This window comes from Nipponia nippon, unplaced genomic scaffold, assembly GCF_047370975.1.
Source record: "Nipponia nippon isolate SJK-2023a ecotype South Korea unplaced genomic scaffold, ASM4737097v1 scaffold_4, whole genome shotgun sequence".
Lineage (NCBI taxonomy): Eukaryota > Metazoa > Chordata > Aves > Pelecaniformes > Threskiornithidae > Nipponia > Nipponia nippon.
The window spans coordinates 55,546,473-55,569,706 of NW_028262358.1; the positions used below are offsets into that span (position 1 = coordinate 55,546,473).

The following is a 23,234-nucleotide window of genomic DNA, read 5'->3' on the forward strand; positions in this document are numbered from 1 at the left end:
GAGAAAGACTTATGACTCAGTAAGTTAGTCTCTGTGAGTTATGTGCCGAAAGTTCACTGTAAGCAAGTCCAAGTCTCTAATCTGTTTACTCCTTGCCCTGTAGTTTCTGAAGTGTGACTCTTGGCACTGATATGTCGATAAGTGTTGCAGGCATTAACACCATCTGTACATGGGTGCAGAGGCTACAGTGCTCTGTACACTGACACTGCAATGATCTCAAATAATCTCAATTTCTGCTTTGCTTCTTGCATATAGAAGCTCTAAGGAAAGTATTGCTTGATTGAAACAGAAATTTTGTTGTTCTCAATGGTTTCTCTTCATGAAATAAACAGCTAAAAGTAGAAAATATTGCACGCACTGCAGAATGGCCTTAAAGCAACTCTGAAAGCATTGTTCAGCCACTTCTTCATTTCAAACGTGATTCTATTGGGGTGACTTTCACAGAGATACCTTAAAGCTTCATGACAAGGAAGGGAAAGGAGTAGGGAAAGACCAAATCAAGGTAAACAGCAGTCAGGATGTGATGGGATCATCAGCAGAAAATTAAAAATGAAGATTTGGGGTGACTGTGTTTTTACAGATCTCATGTATGTGGCAGCGATAACACACCTTGAGTTTCTGCTGTGACCAGTTATTTTGTCGCCATTTAGCAGTCCTAATCTTTTCGACCTTATTTATGTAAAATACTGTACTTAGCTATAGAAGCTATATAGTGAGAAGAGCTGCTGTATGTTGTACTCCTTTGAACTTGAACACCTGCTTGGTTTCTTTTTATTTATTTTCATTTAAAGTCCTGTGAGATTTCAAAACACTAATTATTGTACGCTGCAAAAATCTGTCGCGGTCATTTATTAAGTCCTGAGTCCTTTAACTGTCATTGAATACATTCCTATTGAACTGGGATTTTGAAAGAGCTGTTTCCTTACTGTTATAATGCCACCTTAAAAATAAGACCTAATGTTCCCTTTTAGTAGGGTGGGAACAAGAAAACAGCTGATGACTTGAAATGCCAGAGCCAGTCTGTGGTGGAGCCAGACCATCAGGATGTCTTAGTTCCAACCTGGGTAGAATTTAAGGAGTCTTCTCCCCAAGATGTAAACATGAATACTGCTTTCTGCAGCTTTTATTTTTATTCAAGAGAGGAAACCCAGAAGAAAGTTTTTATTTTACTGTAAATGCAAACATCTGTTAGTATGCATCTGGTGTTACTCTTTCAGTTCTGTTTCAAAATTCTAGCTGCTAAACTTCCTGAGGTGCAGAGGAGGTTCCAGTAAGTGTCTCCAGTTCAAAAGCAAAGGGGAGAAATAATTTATCTGGATTTAAAGAAAAACATCAATTATTTAAAGGTTCTGAAACTCACTTCTATTTGGCATCTAACAAAGTCAGCTATTCCAGAGAAATGGCTTTTACAAAATGCAATTTTTTTCAGGCAGGATTTTCACTGGAAAGGTTTGGAAGTCAATGGAAAATTCAGTGGCAGAAGTGAACAACAGACTGTTAAAAAGAGTTTAAAAGAATTAATCTGTTTGTGCTAGATATTGTAAGTACGAATTCCGGTTAAATTGGAAGAGATGAGTTGTACGAAGATGCCTCCTTTGTGGTCACACAATTAAATTTTTCACTGTAACTAGTAAGAATGATTCCTAAATGCTATGTTTCCTTCTACTGAAACTATGCATCCCTCTCTAAAGTTTATTTTGCCTTCTTTGCATTGCTAGCTATGAGACAGTTAACACTTTTTAATCTTAAAAACATCCCAACGTTCTTGGTAAAGCAACGAGTGTCTTGTGGTATGTTAGGGATGCCTAGCTGAGACCTCCAGTGTGCTCGTGCTGCAGTGGGCTTTGAAAGGTTGTGAACTTCAGCAGCAACTTTAGCTGGGTTAAATGAAGTTGAAAACTTTCCTTAGCAGTAGTATGGTGGCGTTGACAGGACATTTGCTCAGAGCAGTAGACTAGTCCAGGAAGAAGTAGAAACCAGACCTGATGTCCAAGCGCTGTTACAGCGATGTAGTGTAGGATGCAAAACCACTAGTAATGTGCCAGCAGTGAGGCCTGATCCTGTATGGTGCTGGGCAGAAAGAAGAGTCCATGTGGATTTTCATTCAGGTCATGGCACTGAAGTTTGAATGTAAAAATACTAAAACATTCAAGCAGCATCATGTTGAACACTTACTGTTTACCCTTCTTCATTAAATGCCAGTATGGGCAGAGAAGAAAAGGGTGTAAAAGCTTTGATTGCATGATCATCTAGGGTATTATTCCTCCATATGCATTCATATCTACATGTCGTCACTGAATTTTCATTTGCTCTGATTTAGGATAGGATAGGAATAGAATAGAATAGGGCCATCCTTTTTAAAAGAGGAGAGAAGCAAGCCTTCAGAATTCACACGGAGATGGAAAATAATCCTTTTAAAAGGCCTATAAATGGAGCATTGGATCCATATGCTCTATTTGCGTTGCAGTACATCAGCAGCATGTGACGGCTTGTTCCTTTTGTTAGGTGTCTCTGCAGTACTGTATACAGATTAAATAGCTACTGCATTGCAGAGAGTTATTAATACATTACATTGCACTTTCAGTGAAGATGTCAGTGTGTCCTTAAGCCTGAATGTACCCTGTGGTTATGTGTTGTGTTTTTTTTTTTTTTTTTAATTTTGCTGAGGATAACTTATTTCTTCAGTAAATCCTTAGCCAATTGGAATTACAGAATAACATCATTCCTAACCTCTATAAACTCCACTTACTGTTCAAGTTTAGAAAAATCAAGGCTTTGTTCCAAAATAAAAACAGGTCACCCTTCTCAACTCTTAATCCTGATGCATTAATAATGTGGTCTTAGGGCCCTATGCATACAACAGGAGGGAGCAGGAGACAGGGCAGACAAAGGGATGCACCTCTTAAAAGATAATGCAGATAAAGAAAAGTCAAACTCAGGGGACATGAAATGCTAGAGAATGAGGAGAAGTGGGGCAAAACCATTATTTTTCTGGCACATCTGTGTACAGTTTTCTTGGCGATACATGTTAGACAGTAAAACAGAAGGCTTTTGAGCTTCTCGCCTCCTGCACTGACAGCTCTCAGTGCTATGCATGTTTAAAGTGATGGGGGGTGAGGGGTTGTTCTTGGGGAAATCCTTAAGTATGGGGTAAACTTCTGCTGACTTAGATGTGGAGATGTAAGGGAGAGCTAAGGTCAAATGTGGATGTTCAGAGACGAAAGAGCAAGGCAGCACAGAGTAAGGACCTCAGCTCTGTTCCCCCCCCCCTCCCCGTAATGCTCGTGAGAGCTCACTGTGCCAGTTCAGACCAGTGGCTGAAGCTCATGCTGCATTGCTGCAGCCCCTGCTTATGCCTCGCCCACTGAAGCAGACATGGGAATCTCTCTGTCACTGACTGCCTCTGGGTCAGTCACCAAGCTTGATTCGAGCCTTCAGAGTTCAGGAGCTTTGTCATTGCTCAGTGACGAAGCTGCTGGTATTGTTTGTATGTCATAGGACTTCACAGAAGTGACCAAGCGATGCCCTATGGCTGGTTGACACTCTACAGGTCTGCCCAGGAGTTAGTTAAAACCTCCCTCAGAGGTGATAAAAGCTCCAAGGTGGGCACCAGGTGTGAGGAAGCAGAGATCCAGAGGAGTGAATCATTAGCTCCTGACAGAAATACGTGTGAATGTGGCGCATAGCAAATGTATGGTAAATTTGCCACATTCAGGTTATCTGATTGAGTACCTGGGTGCTGCACTGTGGATGTACTGAGGACCTTGGGACCAGTGTTGGCCATCCTGTGCCTGTGGGTGTGTCCAGGACTTATAGATATGTGGTGGCTCTGTCTGAAGTATTGCACACATCTTTCAAAAAGCGTGCATGTGTATGTATATCTTTTAATGTAAATATGTAAGTATTAACAAAACCTTCGGAGACTACAGGAGAACATGTGTGAGAGAGAGCATGTCTCAATGATCTCAGATGTGGCAGCAGGTTGTAAACACCTGATCTTTTAGCCTGGGTAAAAGAGACTTTCACCCCGACAGCCTCGACGTTCAGATCAAAGTGTTTCACAGCTTTGCAAATGGTCTCAAGGCTGTCTTCGCTTCCTTTTGCTACCTCCAGTTTCCTGCTGAAAGGCGTTGTTGAAGGACTATGCTCTTCAGGAAAACTCAGAATGAAGCTGAGGCCGTGTTACGTACAAGGAGAGATGAAGTGAATTTCAAGTATGATTTTAAAGATAGAGTATCTCTTTGTGGGCTAGGTTTGAGCACGCAGCTGTGAGAGCGCGCTTGGAAAGTGGTGCTAGCAGCTGGGAACTCTTTTGACTTCTTTTGCCTCCCAGCTCCAAGATAGAAATGCCATCACCCCCTCCACAGGCCAAGAGAGCCATCAGCTTTCCCAGCAGTTAGCACCAGCCTATATCCATTTTTCTCCTTTTCCCTGTTTCTTCATCTTTATTCCTGTTTCTCCTGTTACTGTCCCCTTCTCCGCAAAACACTCTCTCTCTCTCTTTTTTTTTTTTTTTTTTTTTCCTTTTACTTTGCTTCATTGTGATTTAGCACAGAGCACTTGATGGTTTGGTTTTCACATTTTCTTCTGAAAGTCTTTCCTCTCCCTCTTTAAAAAAAACACTGAAGCTTTGCAAGCACCCTGCAAAAGCTTGTTCCTGTTTATGTTAGGGCAGAATAGGATCCAGAATGATCCTATTGCCAAGGATCATCGTATTGTGTCGCAGGTTCATGGGAGTTTCTAGCATAAACACAGAAATTTCACAATACCAGCAGGTGATTTATTTGCTTTACATGCTTATCGATATTGTGTGCAAACCAAGGAGCAAAGCGTAATAAATGCTGTGGAAGTGGGGGCTCTACTTGATGTTTCCACAGCGTTGTGCCTAGAAAAATGGAAGTTAGTGGGTGTTGCTCAGTGAAGTGTGCGTTTTAAAGTTACCCACAGTGATGCCCATTGTCCTGTCCCTGAATTGCATGATGTCATGTTTCATTTAAGGCTCTTAGCGATGCCGAAGACTGTCGGTGCGCTGGGAAAAAGGCGGTGAGAAAGTTGTGAATCAGGTTTCTGTAAAGCCTTTGTGTTTAGGGTTTTGATAGATAAAAGCTGACTCATGCAATATTTCTGGCGAAGGAGCTGTACAGACTAGTAAGAGCTTCTCATTTTACCTGAGTGCCCAATGAGGTAATTCGGGAACAGCTGAAGGCAGAGCCCACGCCTCTCCTCTGCTGCACAGGTAGGTCGTGGATTATTTGGAGAGGATTGGAAAAATAGAGAGGACTTGTTCGTCCTGGGTGCGAGGAGCCAGAGACATTCCTCAGTGGTGAGATACTGTCGCAGAGGATTTTCCCTTGCAATAACGTTCTCGGACATTAGCGTGCTTGGTTGTGACAGAGGCTATTCTGCTTTAAATATTGCGAGGGGGAGGCGAGGGGGGCAGTAATTTGACAGACACAGGCACATTAGTTGGTGACTTTTTTCCCTCCTCATAAGATTTCTAATAAATGGGATTTCTGTTGCTCAAAGTTCAGTTAAAGTACTTGGCAGCATATTGTTTGTGACAGTTCAGACTAGAGATCTAATCCTGCAAATATTGTAGCTGTCTAATGTGATTTTGTTCACAGAGGAAGTTATTTTTAGAAATTACACGCATTCATATGCAAAATTTAGTAATTAAAAATCTGCTGACCTTCACTTGGACAATATTCAGAGCAGAGGATACGGGGAGTGTATTTAAGATCGTGTTGGGATTCTTGTAGTGAATGTGTTTTAATCTTTCTCGCTCAGGCAGCTGTATAACATTTATGTTTCTCAGTTCCAGTGCTGCATTTGAATTTGATACTGAATGCAGAAATTGTTCTAAACAGTCTCGCTTACTTGTATCCGCAGTATGAATGCTTTATTTGAAATACGAAAATATCTCAAGGAAAATACAGGAAAGATTTCTTGTAGTCTCATCACTTTCATGTAGCTAAACTTCCAGAGGATGTGAAGCCTGTAATTTCTGGTAATGTTGACTTTGTAGATAACATCTGAGGTGCTCTTTTTCATGCCAGGAGAAAGGCAGCAACAATACTAATTATGAGTATAAATTGACTTGTGAGGTTTTAGTCATGCAGTACGTCTTAAAATGTCATGTGCAGTAAACAACTTGGAGGAATAAACACCTATATTTAGACAGGGCTTGGGGATCTTTGTATTTAAATATAAAATTGACTTAAAGCACTTTATCTCTCATTGTATGCTAACGTATGCTAGAGTAGCCAAAGCTGCAGAGATAATGGAAAGCCATTTATCATTACCATGAATATAGTTACAGGAAGGAGGTATTTGTTAAAGAAAAGTAAGTGATAGAAGTGGTGTATGCATTTTTGGTGAGAACTTGTTTATGACTGCATGCTGAAAACATGAGATACGCCAAGTTTGTTGCTTTGCCTGTGCCGTCAGTGTTGTAACTAATATTATAGTTGCCTGTTGGGGTGACACACGGGTGTTTCTTGCCCTTGCACCGCTGTAGAGAAGGGACACGTTGTTGGCTCTGGGGCTGTGCCATGCCAGTGTGTGTGTGTGTGTGTTACCGGGGGGGGCGGAGGTTCGCAGGGGCTGGGGAGGGGGAGAGGCGAACTGAATTCATGCAGAGGCACAAACAAGGAATGACCTTGTTCAGGGAGCGTGTTTCCTTGTGAGTAGGGACAAGTAGTAATTATCCTCCTTTCAGTGCTGAACTAACAAGTAATCACTGTTATTCCTTAATTAAAGTATGCAAATTGAAGATTTCTTTTTTTTTTTCCTTCCTCCCCAGACTGAGTTAAATACCGTTATTCACAAGTCACAAAAGTTCTCAATATTATTTTGGTTCGTCATTGAAAAGGTTCAGTAAACAAAAGAACGGCCTAACAAAAAAAGCAGTGAACTGGGCCAGACGTGGGTCAGGGTGTAGAAGACTTGCTCAGAGCCTGTGCTTCTGCGAGGGTCTGGGGGTACCTAAAATTACGCACACTGTTTGCAGCCTGAGTTTTGGTGAGTGCACCTACCTGCTGGTGCTGCTGCTCAAATTGGTGGCTGGGGGGACGAGGCTTGTAAATCAGTGCCGCAGGGTATGGGAGAAATGAACTTGCTTTTTATAGTAAGTTTGTATCAAAGACCGAAATTTGTAAGAGGTTACAGAGTTTGCAAAGGCACCGGGTCAGTTAGGACATGCAGAGAGCAGTCTTGGGGGGGAGGCTGTTTCCCTGCTCCCCTCACTCTCATTAATTCACTTGTGAATTTTTCACTGGGCTATTGGTACAGACCTTAGGCAGCTGGCACAAGAGTGAACTTACTTTGCAGTAAAACTGCAGAGTAAAAGTGTACCAGAGCTCTGGTAAAGCCAAACGCAGACCCTGACAAGAGAAAAGAGGGTGGGCACGTGGCTGTGGCAATGAACTGGATTCAGCTGCTGCTTTTTCTGATGGACTTTTGTGACTGCAGGCATCACCTAAAATACCTGTTCCTGATTTCAACAGCGGGGGTGGTGCTGCCTAGTCTCAGAAAGGTTTCTAAAGATAAACTTGGAAGATTTTCAGATCCTGTGTTATTGGGAGGGGCTATGGGTTTGTAACGGCTCCCTGTAGCTGAGGCAGAAACTGAGGACTGGGCAGAGCCAGGGCTTGTCCCTGCGCCCTGGCTTAGACAGGCAGGGTGCAAAGTGTTGGGTACAGGACTCGCCAGCTGAGGAAAGGAAGCCGCTTTCTGGTTTTGCACCGTGCTGAAATCCCTGGTCCGTGGGTCCTGCCTTTCTGCTGGCTTCACCAGCTGCCTAGGCGAAGCTGAGGTGGGTTTCGAGCAGGCTTGGAGAGGTTTGGGGTCCTTGCCCTTCATCTGTATGGACCCTGAGAAATGGGTGTTGCTGGTCGGAGATGTAATGGGCAAAATTTTAGCAAAAACTCTCCACAGAGAAGCCAAATGACCAATTTACACCTGTCTGGGAAAGGAGTAAGAATGAAGTAAAATGTAACTTTTGAGGCCAGCAGTCAAGATGAAGTTCTGAGGACAAAACAGACCAAGATTTTCAAGTAGCAAATAGTTTGCTTGGACTAATTAACACATCCAAGAATAGTGATTTGTATTAAAAATGAAGGAACTTGAGTCAACTGTGTTGTGTGCAATTAATTGCAGGTGCCTGGGGTTTGTCAAGGTCAGTGGGAATACAGGTGTTAAAGAGCAAGCCCACTTTAACTCCTACAACTAATCCTTGTTGTTTTTTTTTTAATAAGCAATGACATTGTCATTAAAGAAGGAAGTAAGGGGTTTTGTTTGGTTTGTTTTTCTAAGACATGTTAAGATCTCCCAATGCTTTTGGCTACAAGTATGTCTTATGAAAAACTACTTTTAACATTTATTCTGAATTCAGTTTCATTGACCTGAACTGTGTTTTGTTTGTTTTTTATATTAATGAACCTGCCAATGTTTGTGAAGCAAATATTACATATTAATGCCTTCAGGTTATCTGAGAGGCAGACCACTTATCAGTGAAACAGGAAGAAAAGAGCATGGAGTAATGGAATGCCACAGGAACCCTTTATTTTCCCCCCAAATGTGGCTAATCAGGTGTTTCTTTGTCATGTAATTTTAGTAAAATATCTTGGAGTAAGTTAGTGGAAGGGTTTCCCTGTTATATTGTTTATCCTGTGCATTTTTCAAGGGGGTTTACATCTGCACAGCAACATTGTGCTTTCTAACTGAACATGAAAAATGATCCAAAGCTGATAACTAAATACATTCTTCCTTATCAAAAATGCATACTTTCTTATCACAAGCAATAGGAAGGCAAACATCTTTGTCCATACCTGTTTTGAAACCAGAGAACTTCACTGCATTCTTCAGTTCTAAACATTTTCCTGGTTTATTGCTTTATATTTTATTTTGGAGTTTGTACTTGATGTGGTTTATTCAAGAAGGATAAGAAAATATGCTTCTATGCTCCAAAACCAGAAGAACCTGGCACAAAGAAAGGCTATAGATTTCAGACTTCAAGGTAAAACCAGGGGTACAGAGGTGCCGAATTAGGTTTTTAGTCTAATGGCCAATTTCTGACCCATGTAATGAGCAAATTACTCTCAGTATTAATTCCATGCGTTACCTTGAGGGCAATACTTTTCCTTAACAGAAAGCTAATACCATCATCACTGAAATGGCAGTATTAATTACTCATGTACAAATAAAAGCTTATGCATTCAAGATAGGCCAAATAAATCAAACATTCTTCTCTAGGATTTTTTTTTGTTTGCTTTGGATAGGTTTTTTTTTTATTTTTAAATAAATAGTAGTGTTTGATTTTGAAAACTGAGAGAGTGGCTTTCTGCTTCGAATGAAATTCTCCCTCCCCCCCTGCCCCCAACCAGCTGCAGCAGGATCAGTGTCCAGGAGGTTTATGCTTGTAATTGCATAGCCAGTCTGCCTCAGTTTAAGAAGGGCCACCTTAAAGGTTGGGCGGGTTTAATTTGCAGCTTACTGGCTTTATGGTTTCTTTACTGAAACTGCTGTCTAGAGCTGTAATTGCCAGTATGATTTTTGAAAAATGAGGTTATCGCGGGAGTAAAACAAGGACTAAGCTACCACTGTGTGGGTAGCTTCAGTATTGCTTTTCTTCCTAAATTGTCACAAGTTTCCCTTTTTCACAGGACAGCCGTTTTGAAATTCTTTGAGTTTGAGGCAAGATTTTTAGGGTGGACACTCCTTACTGAAACAAAACCTTGAGGTATTGAATTTACCTGCAGCTGCTTTTGCAGATTCTCGTGGTGCATCACACAGAACTTGGCCAGAGAGAACTCTGCATTGCATTGTGGACAATGTCCTGCAGGGCATTTCGGCAATAAAAAGAAAGTAGAATTGAAATGCTGACAGGAAGACAGACATCTTATTTTGTTGTTGCACTGATTTGAAAAACAGTTTTGGGTTAGTTCAACAGGGGGTAATATTCTGGCTTGAGCTGAACAGTTTTAGAATTACTTATTTTCCCAGTAGAAAACTGAATTATTTGGCAGCACTCTTTCCTGTGGGAACTCTTTTTTCAGAAGCTACATTATTTTCATTGGGAAATCATTCCGGTTTTAGTGTTTTTGTACAAGCCACAGAGCTGGTAAGTGATAACTGCTTTTAGTTTTTGTTTGACTGTTGGCCTTACAGTATTCAAAATGAAAGATACTGTCTGGTATCACTGTGTGATTCCCGAGTTCTCCAAAGCCTTCAAACCAGGGTCAGTGCTCAGCTTGGAGATAGCAGGGACTGCTTCAGACACAGGTTTTTTTTTAACCTTAGGGAAAATTTTTGAGTTTTATTTCTCTCTTGTGCTGAGCCTGGGCAGCGCATGTGCTAGCACCAAGCCTAGTATACTGGCACAAGAAGGACGTACCAGAGACACAGAGGTTGGCAGGAGGTATGCAGTGCCTGTGTAGTAGCACCCAGTGGGGGATCCCCACCACCCGAAAAGCGTTAGAGCCACAGTGACCTCCAAATTGTGTTGTTTTGGTTGTCTTTCAGTTAAAATAAAGGTGTGGCAGTTTTGTATGTGAAAAGCTTTAAAAGTATCTGTTGTCAGCTTTTGTGTTATGTGGAACAGCAACAGTAAACCTACTTCTTCTGTTCATTTTTTTAGATGACTTCCACTTACCTCTTGACGTTTTACCAGCTGTGACAGAGGCCCTTGACTCCAAGACGAAAGGGGAAGATTTGCACAAGGAGAGCAGACCTTTCCGCTACTGTGAAAAAAAAACCATGGACCTGTCAGACAGTGACCGTCCCGTCAGCTTTAGCTCCACTTCCTCCTCTGCTTCCTCCAGGGACAGCCACTGCTCCTTTGGAAGCAGAATGACCTTGGTTTCAAACAGCCACTTGGGCTTGTTCAACCAGGATAAAGAAACGGGTGCAATCAAGCTAGAACTGGTCCCAGCCAGGCGATTTTCCAGCAACAAGCCACGCAAAACCTCCCCTGCGGAGCAAGAGGATCCTGAGGAAAGCCTTGAAAAAAGGCTAAGCATGCCAAGGAAAGCAGAACCAAAAGGAGCGAGCAAAAACTGTGCAATGTCCCTGGTGACAGAGCCCACCAGTCCCAAGCTCCTCTATGTAGACAGAGTTGTCCAAGAGATTCTGGAGACAGAGAGAATGTATGTGCAGGATCTAAAAAGCATTGTCAAGGTAGGAGTCTTGGTTAGGATAGAGTTAACTCTTCCATAATGCTAATTTTTACATTGTTTGATTTCACAGCAGGACAGATGGACCTGACAATGGAATTGGCATTTGCTGGTCTTTATAAATTAGTGTAACATCATTGTTCTTGTGTGTTTCTAGTTTTTATTTGATTAGATAAACCTAAGCTGTTACTATGTGTTCATGAAGGAATAACAGAAAAAAACATCCTACGGTTGACAGCAGTAGTGAACAAAAACTGGTAAACTCTTTGCAGTAACGTTTATTTACAAAAGAATGTACAAAGCTCTGTTTCCTAGAATGTATAGCAAGAAGCAAACAGCAGACAGCTTGTTTGCCCCTTTAAATGCTTTATCTGAAGGGTCTCACTTATTGATTCTTCCCCCCCACCCCCAAATCCTAGTTGTGCAAGTTCTTTCCTGCCTTTTTCTCCCTCCCTTTCGTGCCGCTCACAGCTGCAGCTTGTTCACTCCACGTCCTTGGCCTGTAGTACTGAGTATGGCATATGTATTTGCTAGAAAATACTATTGTTTGGCTGTTATATGAAGAAATTGTTTTCTTTAATACTAATTCTGAATTGGTGGTGCTCATAAATGGGTGTAGCATTTACTAGCAGCAGTGAAGTTTTTGTCCAATCCCCAACCTAACAGTATCTTTCATTTCCCTTTTGCATGAGTCCTTCTGTGGACTGTTCTGCTCACTCCACGTACTTGTAACTGGGCCATCAGCATCATGTTCTTTTGTGTTTTTGAAGATGACAATTAAGTTCCTTGGCTATTGTATGTAGTCCATGTACTTAACCCACAAAGAAGGGTTTCCTGGGAGGCGCATGTTTAATGCAGTGTTTATAGAATATATAGCTTTAGGTAGCTGTATTAGGTCATCTGCAAAAGGAAATATCAGTCAGCTGGAGACACTCTCCCCATCTGTAGTTCCAACCCGCCTGGTCCCCCAAGCAGTGAGTGGGGAGAAAACGCTAAGGCTTTCATAACACAAATGTACATCATGATTAAACACCAGGACCCCACCCTACCCCCCCCAAAGTTCTCGCAAAGAAGGCTTTTTGTGCAAGACTTCATTGGTTTCTGTAGCTGGTGCTGTTTCACTACATTCAACTGTTGCCTAAGTTTCATTTTGGAGTCTTTTAAGGTTGTCATACGCTACAGAAGCAAGCTGGCTTCAGTGCGTAGTCTCTGCTCGCTAGGCATGACCTCTGTGGGTTTGGAAATCTTAGCCCTCACTCGTCCTCCTATGCAGTAAACTGTACAACTTGAGAAACTGGAAACTATCATTAAAATCTTGAAACAGATTTTCCATTTACAAGTAGGAAGGCCAACAAATGCTTGCTAGAAATACTTGAAGCATCACTACAGTAGATGTAGAGTAAATGAGACAAATGCACTCGGGAGTTATGAAAGAACTGGAGAAATTTACCTGTGAAATGCCCAAGCGTATTTCTTGCAGCAAATAATAAATAACGAGTCTTGACAGCTTTGTGTGGCACTAGACAGCCTATTTGAGAGATGGAATGGTTGGCAGTGGGGCTTTTCTAAGGTAGGTGTTGAGGATCCAAGGGCTTCAAAGGAGCTCCTTCCCAGATGGTGAGGACAGTGAGGAACGAGCTACCTCAGCCCATGCAGCATGTTCTTTGCTTGCTTTCAGGGGAGGGAGGTGTGACTGAAAGCACATTATGAAGGAACCCATTTTATGTTTCTCGGGATTCCTTTCTCCACAAGTTACCTTAGCAATGCTGCAGGGATTTACCTAACCAAGGGTGGGGGTTGTGAGAAGGGTGGGAAGACTCCACAGACATCTGTAGGAGTGCCGTAACCTTGTAGGATTTGATCATCTGGGCGTCTATGACTTGAGGCCATTTTAGTGTGGCAGCCAGATGACTGGTGCTGAGCCAAACTAAGATGAAGGGAAGCAGCTTGATCTGTCTTATTTTCCAGATAAATATGGGTCAGATTTTGGCAGCTGGTTAGGAAATGAGCTGAGAATGGGAAAAAGGGAGCTGGGGAAAGGTCAAAGGACAACTGCTGCCCAAGAAGTGTGTGGGAACTGAAGAGATACATGAAGGCAGGAGCTGGTGGAGGAAAGCATAAGCAACTGAACAAGTGCTAAGCGGAGAGAGAAAATCCTTAGAGGGAAAACAATATGAGGAAATGAGAGAAACCCCAGGAAGTGGAAAGTTGAAGGGCGTATGAAATTTGTTGGAAGTCTAGCGAGTTTTGCAGCTGACTGCAATACAGCAGCTTATGTACACAGACTAAAAATAGTACGGAGTTTTTTTTTGTTTTGGGGTGGGTTTTTTTTGGCAGGGGGAGGGAGGAAAAGAAGCAGGGCAACCCAGGTACAAAGAGCTAAAAGCTGAAGAGGTGTCAGACTGAGAATGGCTTAAGAACAAAAAGGGAGAAATGAATAGGTACTATTTTAATCACCCTCTACCCCCAGCTGAGAACTGTCAGTACAGATCTAGTCTATTGCTTTTTGTCCCCTGGTAGTGGGGATTTGCTGATGCTACCTTCTCTGCAGACAATGGAAACATACTTAGAACATGTTCTCACTGTTGTTTCCAGCACTTTGAAACAGGTTCTACAGCTAGAACTGAGAGGCTGTCAAAACTCACATCCATGAATCCACTCTCTAAATTTCTGGTGTAAAGCAAAGCATGTTTGCCTGTGATGCACAGTCAAGCTTTTTTTGCGGGGGTTTGGGGGATTTTTTTGTTTGTTTGTTTTTAGGGTTTTTTGGGGATTTTATTTTTATTTTTATTTTTGGTGGGGTTTTTTGTTGGGGTTAGTTGGTTGGTTGGTTTGGTTTTTAATATATCCACACTCTTTCCCATGATCCAGATCATTAATGAATATGTTAAACAGGACTGGACCCAGTATTAACCCCTGGCGTATGCCTCTAGTTACTGGCCTCCGACTAGATTTCGTGCCTTTGATCACCACCCTCAGGGCCTGTCCATTCAGCCAGTTTTCAGTCAACCTCGCTGTCTACTTATCCAACCCCATACTTCATCAGCTTGTCTATGAGGATCTTATGATAGACAGTGTCAAAAGCCTTTCTGAAGTGAAGGTAGACAATATCCACTGGTCTCCACTCATCTACCAAGCCAGTCATTTCATTGTAGAAGGTTATCAGGCTGGTCAGCTTCCCCTTGGTGAATCCATGCTGACTATTCTTGGTTACCTTCTTGTCCTTCATATGCCTGGAGCTGGTTTCCAGGATTAGCTGTACACAAATGTAAAGAACATACACAGCTGTACACAAATGACCCGTTAACATGGATGGTGTGAAATCGCATGTAGGATCCTGGTTCTATTCATCTTATCCAAAGTCAGCTTATTAAGAGTTAGCCTAGCATAGTATTTTGGGCAGTGTCCTTTCAGCCTACGTTATCCTTAGAACACGTAGAGTTATCATGCTTGACATAAAAGACTACGGAGTGAATGGAGGAAAATAGAATTTCACCCTTTTTGATGCCTTTATTGACCTAATGCTGTTAGGTCAGTAATAAGTAAATAAATAAAAATAAGCTAAAAAGGCATAACTTTTATTGCCTTTTGAGTATCCAGATGGTCTTTGTTCTTAACAGCGCCAAGCTGGTAGACAGAGGTAGGAAATGACTTCACGGGACATGGCTAATGTGATCTTTAACTGATACTGAAGACCTGGTGAGGTTCTCCAGCTTTCTTTTAAACTGCTGATAAGAAGTATTTAATGGACTTAGGATGAGCGAGAGGAGGCTGGACAGGCACTATATGGCTCCTTTTGCCCCAGGATATGCTTTAAAAACAACTGCTTTTCTAGCCAGTACAGCAATTTTGTCTGTGACCTGGAAGAACAGTTGAATTATGATTGTTTTGAGGCATGCTTCTGTGATTCTTGCACAGGCAAGCATTGTAACAAAGATAGAGCGAATTTTTCCATTATTTGGTATGTTTTATCAGATGATCTGTTAAGCATAATTAAAATTTTGAATTAGTACAGCTTGAAGCGTGTTTTGGGCAAGTTTGTGATGAGAAATTGGATACCTCTGTTTCCTGCTTGTGTCATGCTGACAGGTGTATTGTCCAGGGCAGAACCTGCAGACCTTCTCTTCAGGACCTAGCCTGGCTTTTTCAAGTACTAACTTAGTTAGAATAGGCATAAACTTCAATTAGAGTCACTTACTGAAGTAACTTTTTTTTTTTTCAGAGTAAAATGTTGTCCCTGAGTTTATAATAAAAATGTGTTTTGCTCTTGTGATTCACAGGAGTCAGAAACCCATATTCATAATTTGTACAAATGCTTGTAACTGTAGAAAAAGACATCCTCATTTGTGTTTTAGCTTTGCAAAATGAAGGAATTAATGCAAATGCTCTGTTATAGCGCATGCATCTGTCATATTACATTAAATACACTCTCATAGTGGTATCAGCCCATTGAGAACATCTAGATCCACTGCATGAACCTCAGCCATTTGGTATAAGAACTCCTATCAGTAAAATATCAGTAAAAAGTCATTGGCATCTATACAGTAACTAGAGGGGAGTGAAGCATGCAGTGTCAGTGCATTTCACAAATATTTGATGCAAACAGAGGCTGAGCTTCAGGAATCTTGAGCTCTGTCTGAAATTTGGGAGACTTCTTTTATGTGAACGAGTTCTTCTACCCTTTCACTCCAAACATGACATTTTTTTAAACCATCCCTATCGGACTAGTTGAAGTTTCTGTCCTATCTCCTCTCCAGATCTTTTGTCCCTGGCTCCTCTTTTTATACTTAAGAGTCCTCATTTAAGCCTTTTTACCCAGAAAGTCCCATTCCCCTCTGCACAGTCTTCTGCCTGTGGTCTTCCCGCCCAGCTGTCCTAAGGCATCTCTCAGTAAATCCCATCCTCATCCCCCATCAGTCCGTATTGTCTCATTTCCTCATGTGATTTATCACTTTTTAGTCTTTCTCTTTCCCATGTCCTTAGTCTCTGCTGACTCCAGATCTCTCTCCATAGTTCTCTTGGCGGGTCTGACAACATTTTCATTACCATTCCTAATTTTTCTGCCCTCTTAAGTTTTGCTAACATTCAGTCTCCGTCTTCTGGTGTCCATCAAGCTACGTTCCCGTTTTCTCCTTCCCATCTTTCTGTAGGACTCCTTTGTGTCTCCGCTGTCCTGGAACTGCACAGCACACTTCTCCACACTGCGTAAGGTTTGCAGAGGGTCACTGAGACGCTGGAACAATCTTTTCCCTGCTCTTGCTTCAAAAGGAACAGATCTGAACTAGATGTGACTGTCAGGATCCGAGAATGGCAATTGTGGGTTAAGACCTTGTGAAGCCTGAGCTGAAACATGCAAAGGACCATTGCTAAAAGTTCCTGTTGGGGATGTGTGAATTTGAGAGGTTTCTCCTTCCCCCAATATGGTCAAATATGGGGAGATTTGCACAAAGACAGGCATACTCTCAGAAACAGAGTCTCCATTATTCTCCAATCTGCTACTGCCCCTCCTTGAGACGTGAGGTATGGTTCATGTCCCTGCTAGTCAGCCTGGGGGTGCTTGTCTTCTCCGGGGGAAAGGTCACCAAAATTTTTTCAACATGAGCAAAAAGGGGCATTCTTTCTCAAAAAGGCCTGGGGGAATGCTTTTTCTGAAATCTCCTCAAACAACTCAGCAGGGAGGCAGGTTTCTGGCATGGAAAGCTTCATCCGAGGTGAGCATGTCTGTCGAAGTGATGTACCCCTTGGGGGAGTGGGGGGAAGCCTTGTGAGAGGAAAAACTGGACGTTTGCAGGAGATATGTGTTGTGGCACCAGCGATGAAGGGAAGCCCTTCTGAGAGGAAGTCAGCGTCTGGGGTTTATTGCTCCCGGCTTCCTGCTGCCCGGTGCTGCAGTTAGAGGATCTCTCTTTCTACGTTTTAGGCAATTCTGAAGACTGCAGTGTGCGCATTGTCACTTGTTGTGATGTGTTAGTAAAAACATAGCTGCTTATGCACTGGGTTGCTGGGTAGCGTAACTCTAAGAGAAAGTTAATTCCTCCTAGGTTCAAAAGGTGGGAATCCCAATATAGCTAAGGCATCCCATAATGTTTGTTCCCACATTATACTTAATTTCTCTTTGACACCTCTTCTTCTGTGGCTGCTAACCTACATGCCTGAGGAAGGTACCTTTAAATTGCTGACATAGGTTGCATGTAAGATGTTACTCTGGAAGAGTACCTCTGGTTCGCAGTACAGAATTCCAGCACCCACCAAAACGAAATGGTTTAATTAGCAGAGCTGCTCTTCTTTTGAGCATTTTGTAGATGAGGAACTTCACAGGGTGCTTCAGTGGAAAGTTTATTGAATGTTATTGAGAAGATAACTGTGATGTGTGAGGGTGTACCGCTCCCTCATGTATAAGCATCCTGATTTTTATGGCACTGCTGTAATCATCAGACTATAATGATGGTATTTTTCTGAGGTTTTTCATCACTTTTATTTCACTCAGTATAGGAAGCAGTGATGTGTGGTCTCACAATTAGTATTTTTCTTCAGTGCATTAAGGCCAAAGTTAGCATACCGTACCAGTGGCTTTAAAGCTATGGAGCAATACCTCAGCTTCACGTACAGGCACTGCAGTTTTGCAAGTCTCATGTGTCTGACAAAGACTGCTGACATACTTCATTTATTTGTCTTAAATTTTCAGCACGGAAGAGAGAACGCAGGTGATGGGTGCATGATTTTTAGGCAGTTTACTTTTCATTTCCTCATGAAGAGAGTGATGATTTAGAAACAGGCTCTCCTCTCTGGGGCCAGCTGCAGAGCCTGTCCCATATAGAGAATAAAGCAAAACAGTGATATTCAGAGTGAGGTTCTTCCTTCTTCAAAATTTGCCTTGCTACGACTTTAAAAAGCAGTTAAAAGCAGATTAGCACACACGCTGTCCTTTCTGACTAGGGATTGATCCGTATGCTTTTAGAAAATTTGGATGAGCAATTTAAATTACCTGCAAAACAAATATTATGATCGTGACAATGATAAGTTTAACTGTGATTAGTATTTGTTATACTTTTGAGCTGATGAACTTTCTCACTGCTTGTTTTTTCATCCATGAAGGAAGAGCTGTGTCAAATTCTGATCGACCTCCTTAGGGAAAGCTTAGCTTAAAAGCAAGGGAAGTTTTCTCCAGTAGTATTGGGATATGATAGCTGAAACGAAATTGTGCTTGAGGATCTCGGTACACATCTAAGGGGCCTTCTCAAAGTTCATGACATTTAAACAGAGTTACAGCAGTATAAACTGGTGCAGAAAAATGTTCCACTTAAAAAATCTGTAATGAATTTGGAAGCGGCCATAATGGAGAACGTCATTGTTTTGTTTTGTTTCTGGAGCTGCTGTTTAAAAATCAGGACCATAATCCACAGTGGAGACCGTTGAGAGGTGAGGTATCTAGGAACGCCACTAAGTATGTTACCAAACAGGTGTAAACAGCTGTTCTGGCTACCCTTAAAGAAATACCTAAAGTAAATCAGACTTCTTTCTTCTGACGCAGTAGGACCTCAGTTTTCCCTGCGGACTTCTTGCTTCCTGGATGTGAGCCATATTAAACTTCCTAAAGCAACCTAAAGTGATGGAAGTATACACAAACTGTTGTTCGTGTTTGTGTCTTAAATAGTTTTACATGAGGTTGTTTCTGAAACTCCAAGAACGTGTACAGAAATATTTTGCCAGCTATGTATGCTTTAAGCATCTCATATGTGCCCTTTAATGAAACCAAAACAAAAGCAGAAACAAAACCCAAACCTTGTTTTTCTGGGCACGAGAGGGATTCTGGGCTTTGGAAAAAGATGTTTTATAGCTGTAGAGTAGGAATATATTGTGTTGTGAACAACCAGAAGTAACCTAACAAACTACTTATGTGGTGAAAGGCAACTGCTTATGTTGTGGCATGAACAGGGAGCTGTTTGTAAACTAACCTCGTAGGAAATACGCAAAGCCAGGGTTAAATATACTGATGCGTGTTTTTTCTTATCTGCATCATCACTACTTCAGTCTTTTTTCTGCTGGTAACATTCATAAATCTCTTTCATTCAGCACATTCCCAAGGATTTGAGAAGACACTGAATAAAATGTCATCGCTGCCTTGTGTTTCCTCCACCTGTGCCTTGCATCCAGTTCTTACCTTACAGCTAGATTGTAGAAACTTGTTGGGACAGGAACCGTCTTTGTCAGGTGATTGCAGAGCTTCACCGTATGGCTGGGACCGCATAGGGAAAGACAGCACAAATATATAGCCGTAACTTTGTGTTTATTTTAAGTTCAGCTCTGTTTGTATAGCACAAAAGAGTGAGTTCTGCTGCAGTAATAAATGAGCTGTCTATAAATGTACAGTGAGCCTTTCTCAAGCTCTGGGTGGGAGAGAAGCATCAGGGAGGGCTGCTGCTCTTCCAGGGAGCTGCAGAATTGCCGAAAAGCCCGGCTGCCACTGCTCTTGTCCTCCCTTTTCTTGCAGCAGGGCGTAAATCACTGAACCGTGCTGTTTGCAACCTCCTACCCGCTTTCTAAATGCGAATGAATATAGATAAAAGGGTGAGAGTTAATCTTCTGTTCTGGAAAGCTTTATTCTTTTGGGAGGGGGAGGCAAGGGGAAGATGTAGTTTAAATGGAGAGTGCACCATTTAAGAGTGCTGGTGGTGGGCAGGGGGGTCCGGGAGTGAAACGTCGCTACTGTGACTGTACTGAGGCTGGAGTGGGAGGTTGTGTCCCTGGTTAGTGGGATGTATAGAGCCCTAAGGGATTCAGAAAGTAACAAAAGAGAGATCTGTTCACCTCTGCCCTCCAGCTTGCTGTTGCTCACTGGCAGCCAATGAGGAGCTCTACAGAGCAGAGCAGCAGCTCTGGGAAAGAAGCAGGTTTATGGAGGGTGGACAGCAAAACTGGGAGGAACAGGTCTGAGAGCTGAGGCAGAAGTGCAGCTTATGCTGTGAAATTTTCAGTAAATATTTAAATGTTTTACTAAGATGATACATTTTTTGCAGAATGATTGGGATTTCTGTAAAGACATTTCAAAATTTGGAAGTGATATCTTAAAGCCAAACAAATTTCTACGTTTCCAGCCAGACTGTAGTTTCTGGAATTTTGCTTATTATGGCCATTTCCATTTTCGTCCGTGGAAATATCTGACCACTTTTAAATTTGTTATATCATTGTTATTAAATATTACTTGTCAGTGAACAGTGTTCTTCTAGTAATCCATGACCTTTAAACCTGAAGGCTTAACAAACCACATAGCAGTCTGTCTCTCTCTTTTTCTGCTCTCACCACTCCCACAGATTAAGGTGTGGAGGTAGCTGCTATTTTTTGTGGTTTAATGAGAAGACCATTTTGCAAATAAGACACTTTTAAAAAGTTTTCACTTGCAAACCACCAGCTACTATAAGCTTCCATTTCATTGCTGTTCATATATTAATAATAAAAGCCATCCATAAGTCTCTGGGAATCATGTGGTTAGTAAGGTTAAGATAAATGTGTGTTTAGGATGTGTGCAGATTTTCTTCATTATGCTGGGTTTGCATTTTCATTCTTTGGAAAACAGACTCTTTCAGTTTCCCTTCTTGTGTTTTAAAATAAACATTTCTCTTCTGGAATGTCTCCTTTAACTTGTAAGCGTATCAAGATCTTCTTTAAAAAATACTAACGTTCATTTGCCTTACAAATTGGGGAAGGTTTATTTAACAGGGCAATGGTCTACAGCACAAGACTCGGGTTCCTCTCCTGGGTGATTCACATGTTCAAAGGCTAAATATGCCTTAATAATTCTCTGTGCTTTGCTTGACTATGGTTCAATAAGGTTATAATCAGACCAACTAAGCTGTGTTGTGAGAATAACTAATACATGTCCTGATGAACTTTGAGATTAATTTTTTTAAATTTATAATTATTAAACATTTCAGCTGGTACTTTTTTTAAAAAGCTCTATGTTATTGAATGATGATGATGATTGACACTGATGATGTCAAGCCTCAGTTGCAGCCTTAGATTTAGAAATCTTTAGAGCACTTACTTCATCTGCCTAGGAACCTCAAACAATTTGACATCCCGGTTAGTGTTTAATGTTTTCATTTGGCTGTCGTCATTATTGTAGCTTATTTCTTCTGTGTTTTCTCTTAACTTTAGGAAGTTGGTTGGATGAGGGCCTCACATAGCTCTTTAATCAAATGTCAGTAAACTGCTGATAGCAGTTATTAGTGTCTCATGTTCTCCATCTGCTCTCTGAACTTGCCTCTTACTGCGCCTTTGAGCAGCGATTCTGAGTGCCAGCTTCTGGGAAAAATTCCTGTAGCTGTGATTTAGCAGTGGGTGCTGGCTGATATCTGAAGATAAATGTGGGGCGTGGTTTTAATCCAGTGGGTTACAACTTCAGTAATTTAGTGTGCTGTTACATGTGAGTTTCTGTTCCCAGTGATTTACCTATATCGTCTTTACAGATGATGGACAATTTAGGGGACTTGTCTATGTACTATCCATGAATCCCAGTTTCAGCTTATGAGTGCTTTTAATGCATCTCTGTCAAATTACATTTTGATTTAATGGACAGCTTGCCTTCCAAGGTGTCTTTTTGAGATGGAAGACTTTAGCACAAAGTTCCTACAGTTGAACAGGGAAATATTATTGAACTTGGATTGTGTTTCATTAGAGCAAAAATTCACTTCAGCAAAGAAGGCAAAATCCGTGAAAGCAGTCCATCCAAGCAGGCTGGCAGTTCAATGCTGGGTCAGCTAGTGGCAGGATTTGACTCTCTAGAGAGCTTCTCAGATGCAGCATTCCTTCTAAAGTGGCTCATGGGACAAAGACAACACAAGAAGAAAGCAGGCATTGGGCAAAAGGAAAGGAGATAAAACCTGACACAAGTGGAGTAGGCATTGCAGGACATGTGCCTCCTTCCACTCTAGTCCTGGGAGGGAGCTGTGGGGCAGTGCTGGAAGCTGACACAGGCATCCTCTGACACTGAGGCAGGGCCGAGAGGCCATTCAGAGCCTGTGTTACAGGCTCTGGCTCTAAAGCCATGAGGGGGAACCCACGGCTACAGAAAGCTATGCTGCTACCTCCCAGCTGTGCATAGTGGCGAGGCTGTTGTAGCCCAGGGACCCTATGGATGAACTTAGTGCAACAGCCTAGGGTGTGCTGAGGGACCTCTCACTGACAAAGTTTTCCAGGGCAAATGCTTTGGTTCAGTTCCTGGGACTAGCTGTGCTCTGACAACTTGAAGTCCTGTGACAAGATCTCCCGACTGTTACGTTGTTGACATTGACGTGCCCTAGAAATTTCTGACTTTGTATACAGCCCCACCTGTGCTCACGTTTTACATGGGCACAGCTGTTCAAAGGCAGCCTAAACCAAAGAAAGCGTGCATTTTGGAGATGCAAGGCATAGTGTTAGGACTCAGGAATTCCTCACTGCTAATTTTGGCTGACACATACTCCCCCTGTGGCTTTCCATGCATGTGGATGAAGCCAAGGGGACCTTCTAGAGGTCACTGCTTCTAGTCCTTAGTATCTGTAAATGGGGCAGTGTTTTAACATCTATAAGTGAGGAAGTCACGTTGATTATAGAAAATCTGTCACTCAGGAATAGCTACATGAAAAATAGTATTTTTTTCTCCCCTTCTCTTCTGTAGGTAAAATTTAAGTTAATACTCTTAACTTTAACTTAACTTATTTGCAGACCCCTAACAGTGGAAAGCGTAGGGAGAAGTCTGTCATGATCACCTTACTCTGCAATGTTAAACAGTGGAAAGAAAACGTAAATCTGCATCTCTATTTTTAGTCTTTCTTCATACCATGTTCTCACGAGTGCTCTCACCATCAGTCTTTGCCCTTTCTACATGGCATCAGCAAAGTGTCGTCTTACTGTATCACGCCTGCTTTATTGCTGTTATCCACAGGCTGCACGTGAGCCAACTGCATGTGTAAATTGGGTAGTTCTGAGGAAGCTGGTCATAAACACAGGTAAGTGCAGTACGGCGTCCTCCACCACCTCCACCCGGGACCTGAGGAGAGGACTGATGTCAGCGAGGTGGCCTCC

General features: G+C 42.0%; 1 protein-coding gene across 8 annotated transcripts in view; it reads left to right on the forward strand.

The window, feature by feature from the left end:
• The window catches only part of PLEKHG1 (pleckstrin homology and RhoGEF domain containing G1), a 140,437-nt gene that overhangs the window by 77,972 nt on the left and 39,231 nt on the right, over window positions 1-23,234 (forward strand). For 7 of the 8 annotated variants that reach the window (XM_087776768.1, XM_087776766.1, XM_087776770.1 and 4 more), the window contains one exon: window positions 10,637-11,175. In XM_087776768.1, coding sequence (XP_087632894.1) covers window positions 10,637-11,175 — 539 coding nt within the window. Of the gene's footprint in view, window positions 1-5,141; window positions 5,237-10,636; window positions 11,176-23,234 lie in introns of those variants that run through there. The other variant, XM_087776771.1, reaches the window with a different exon arrangement.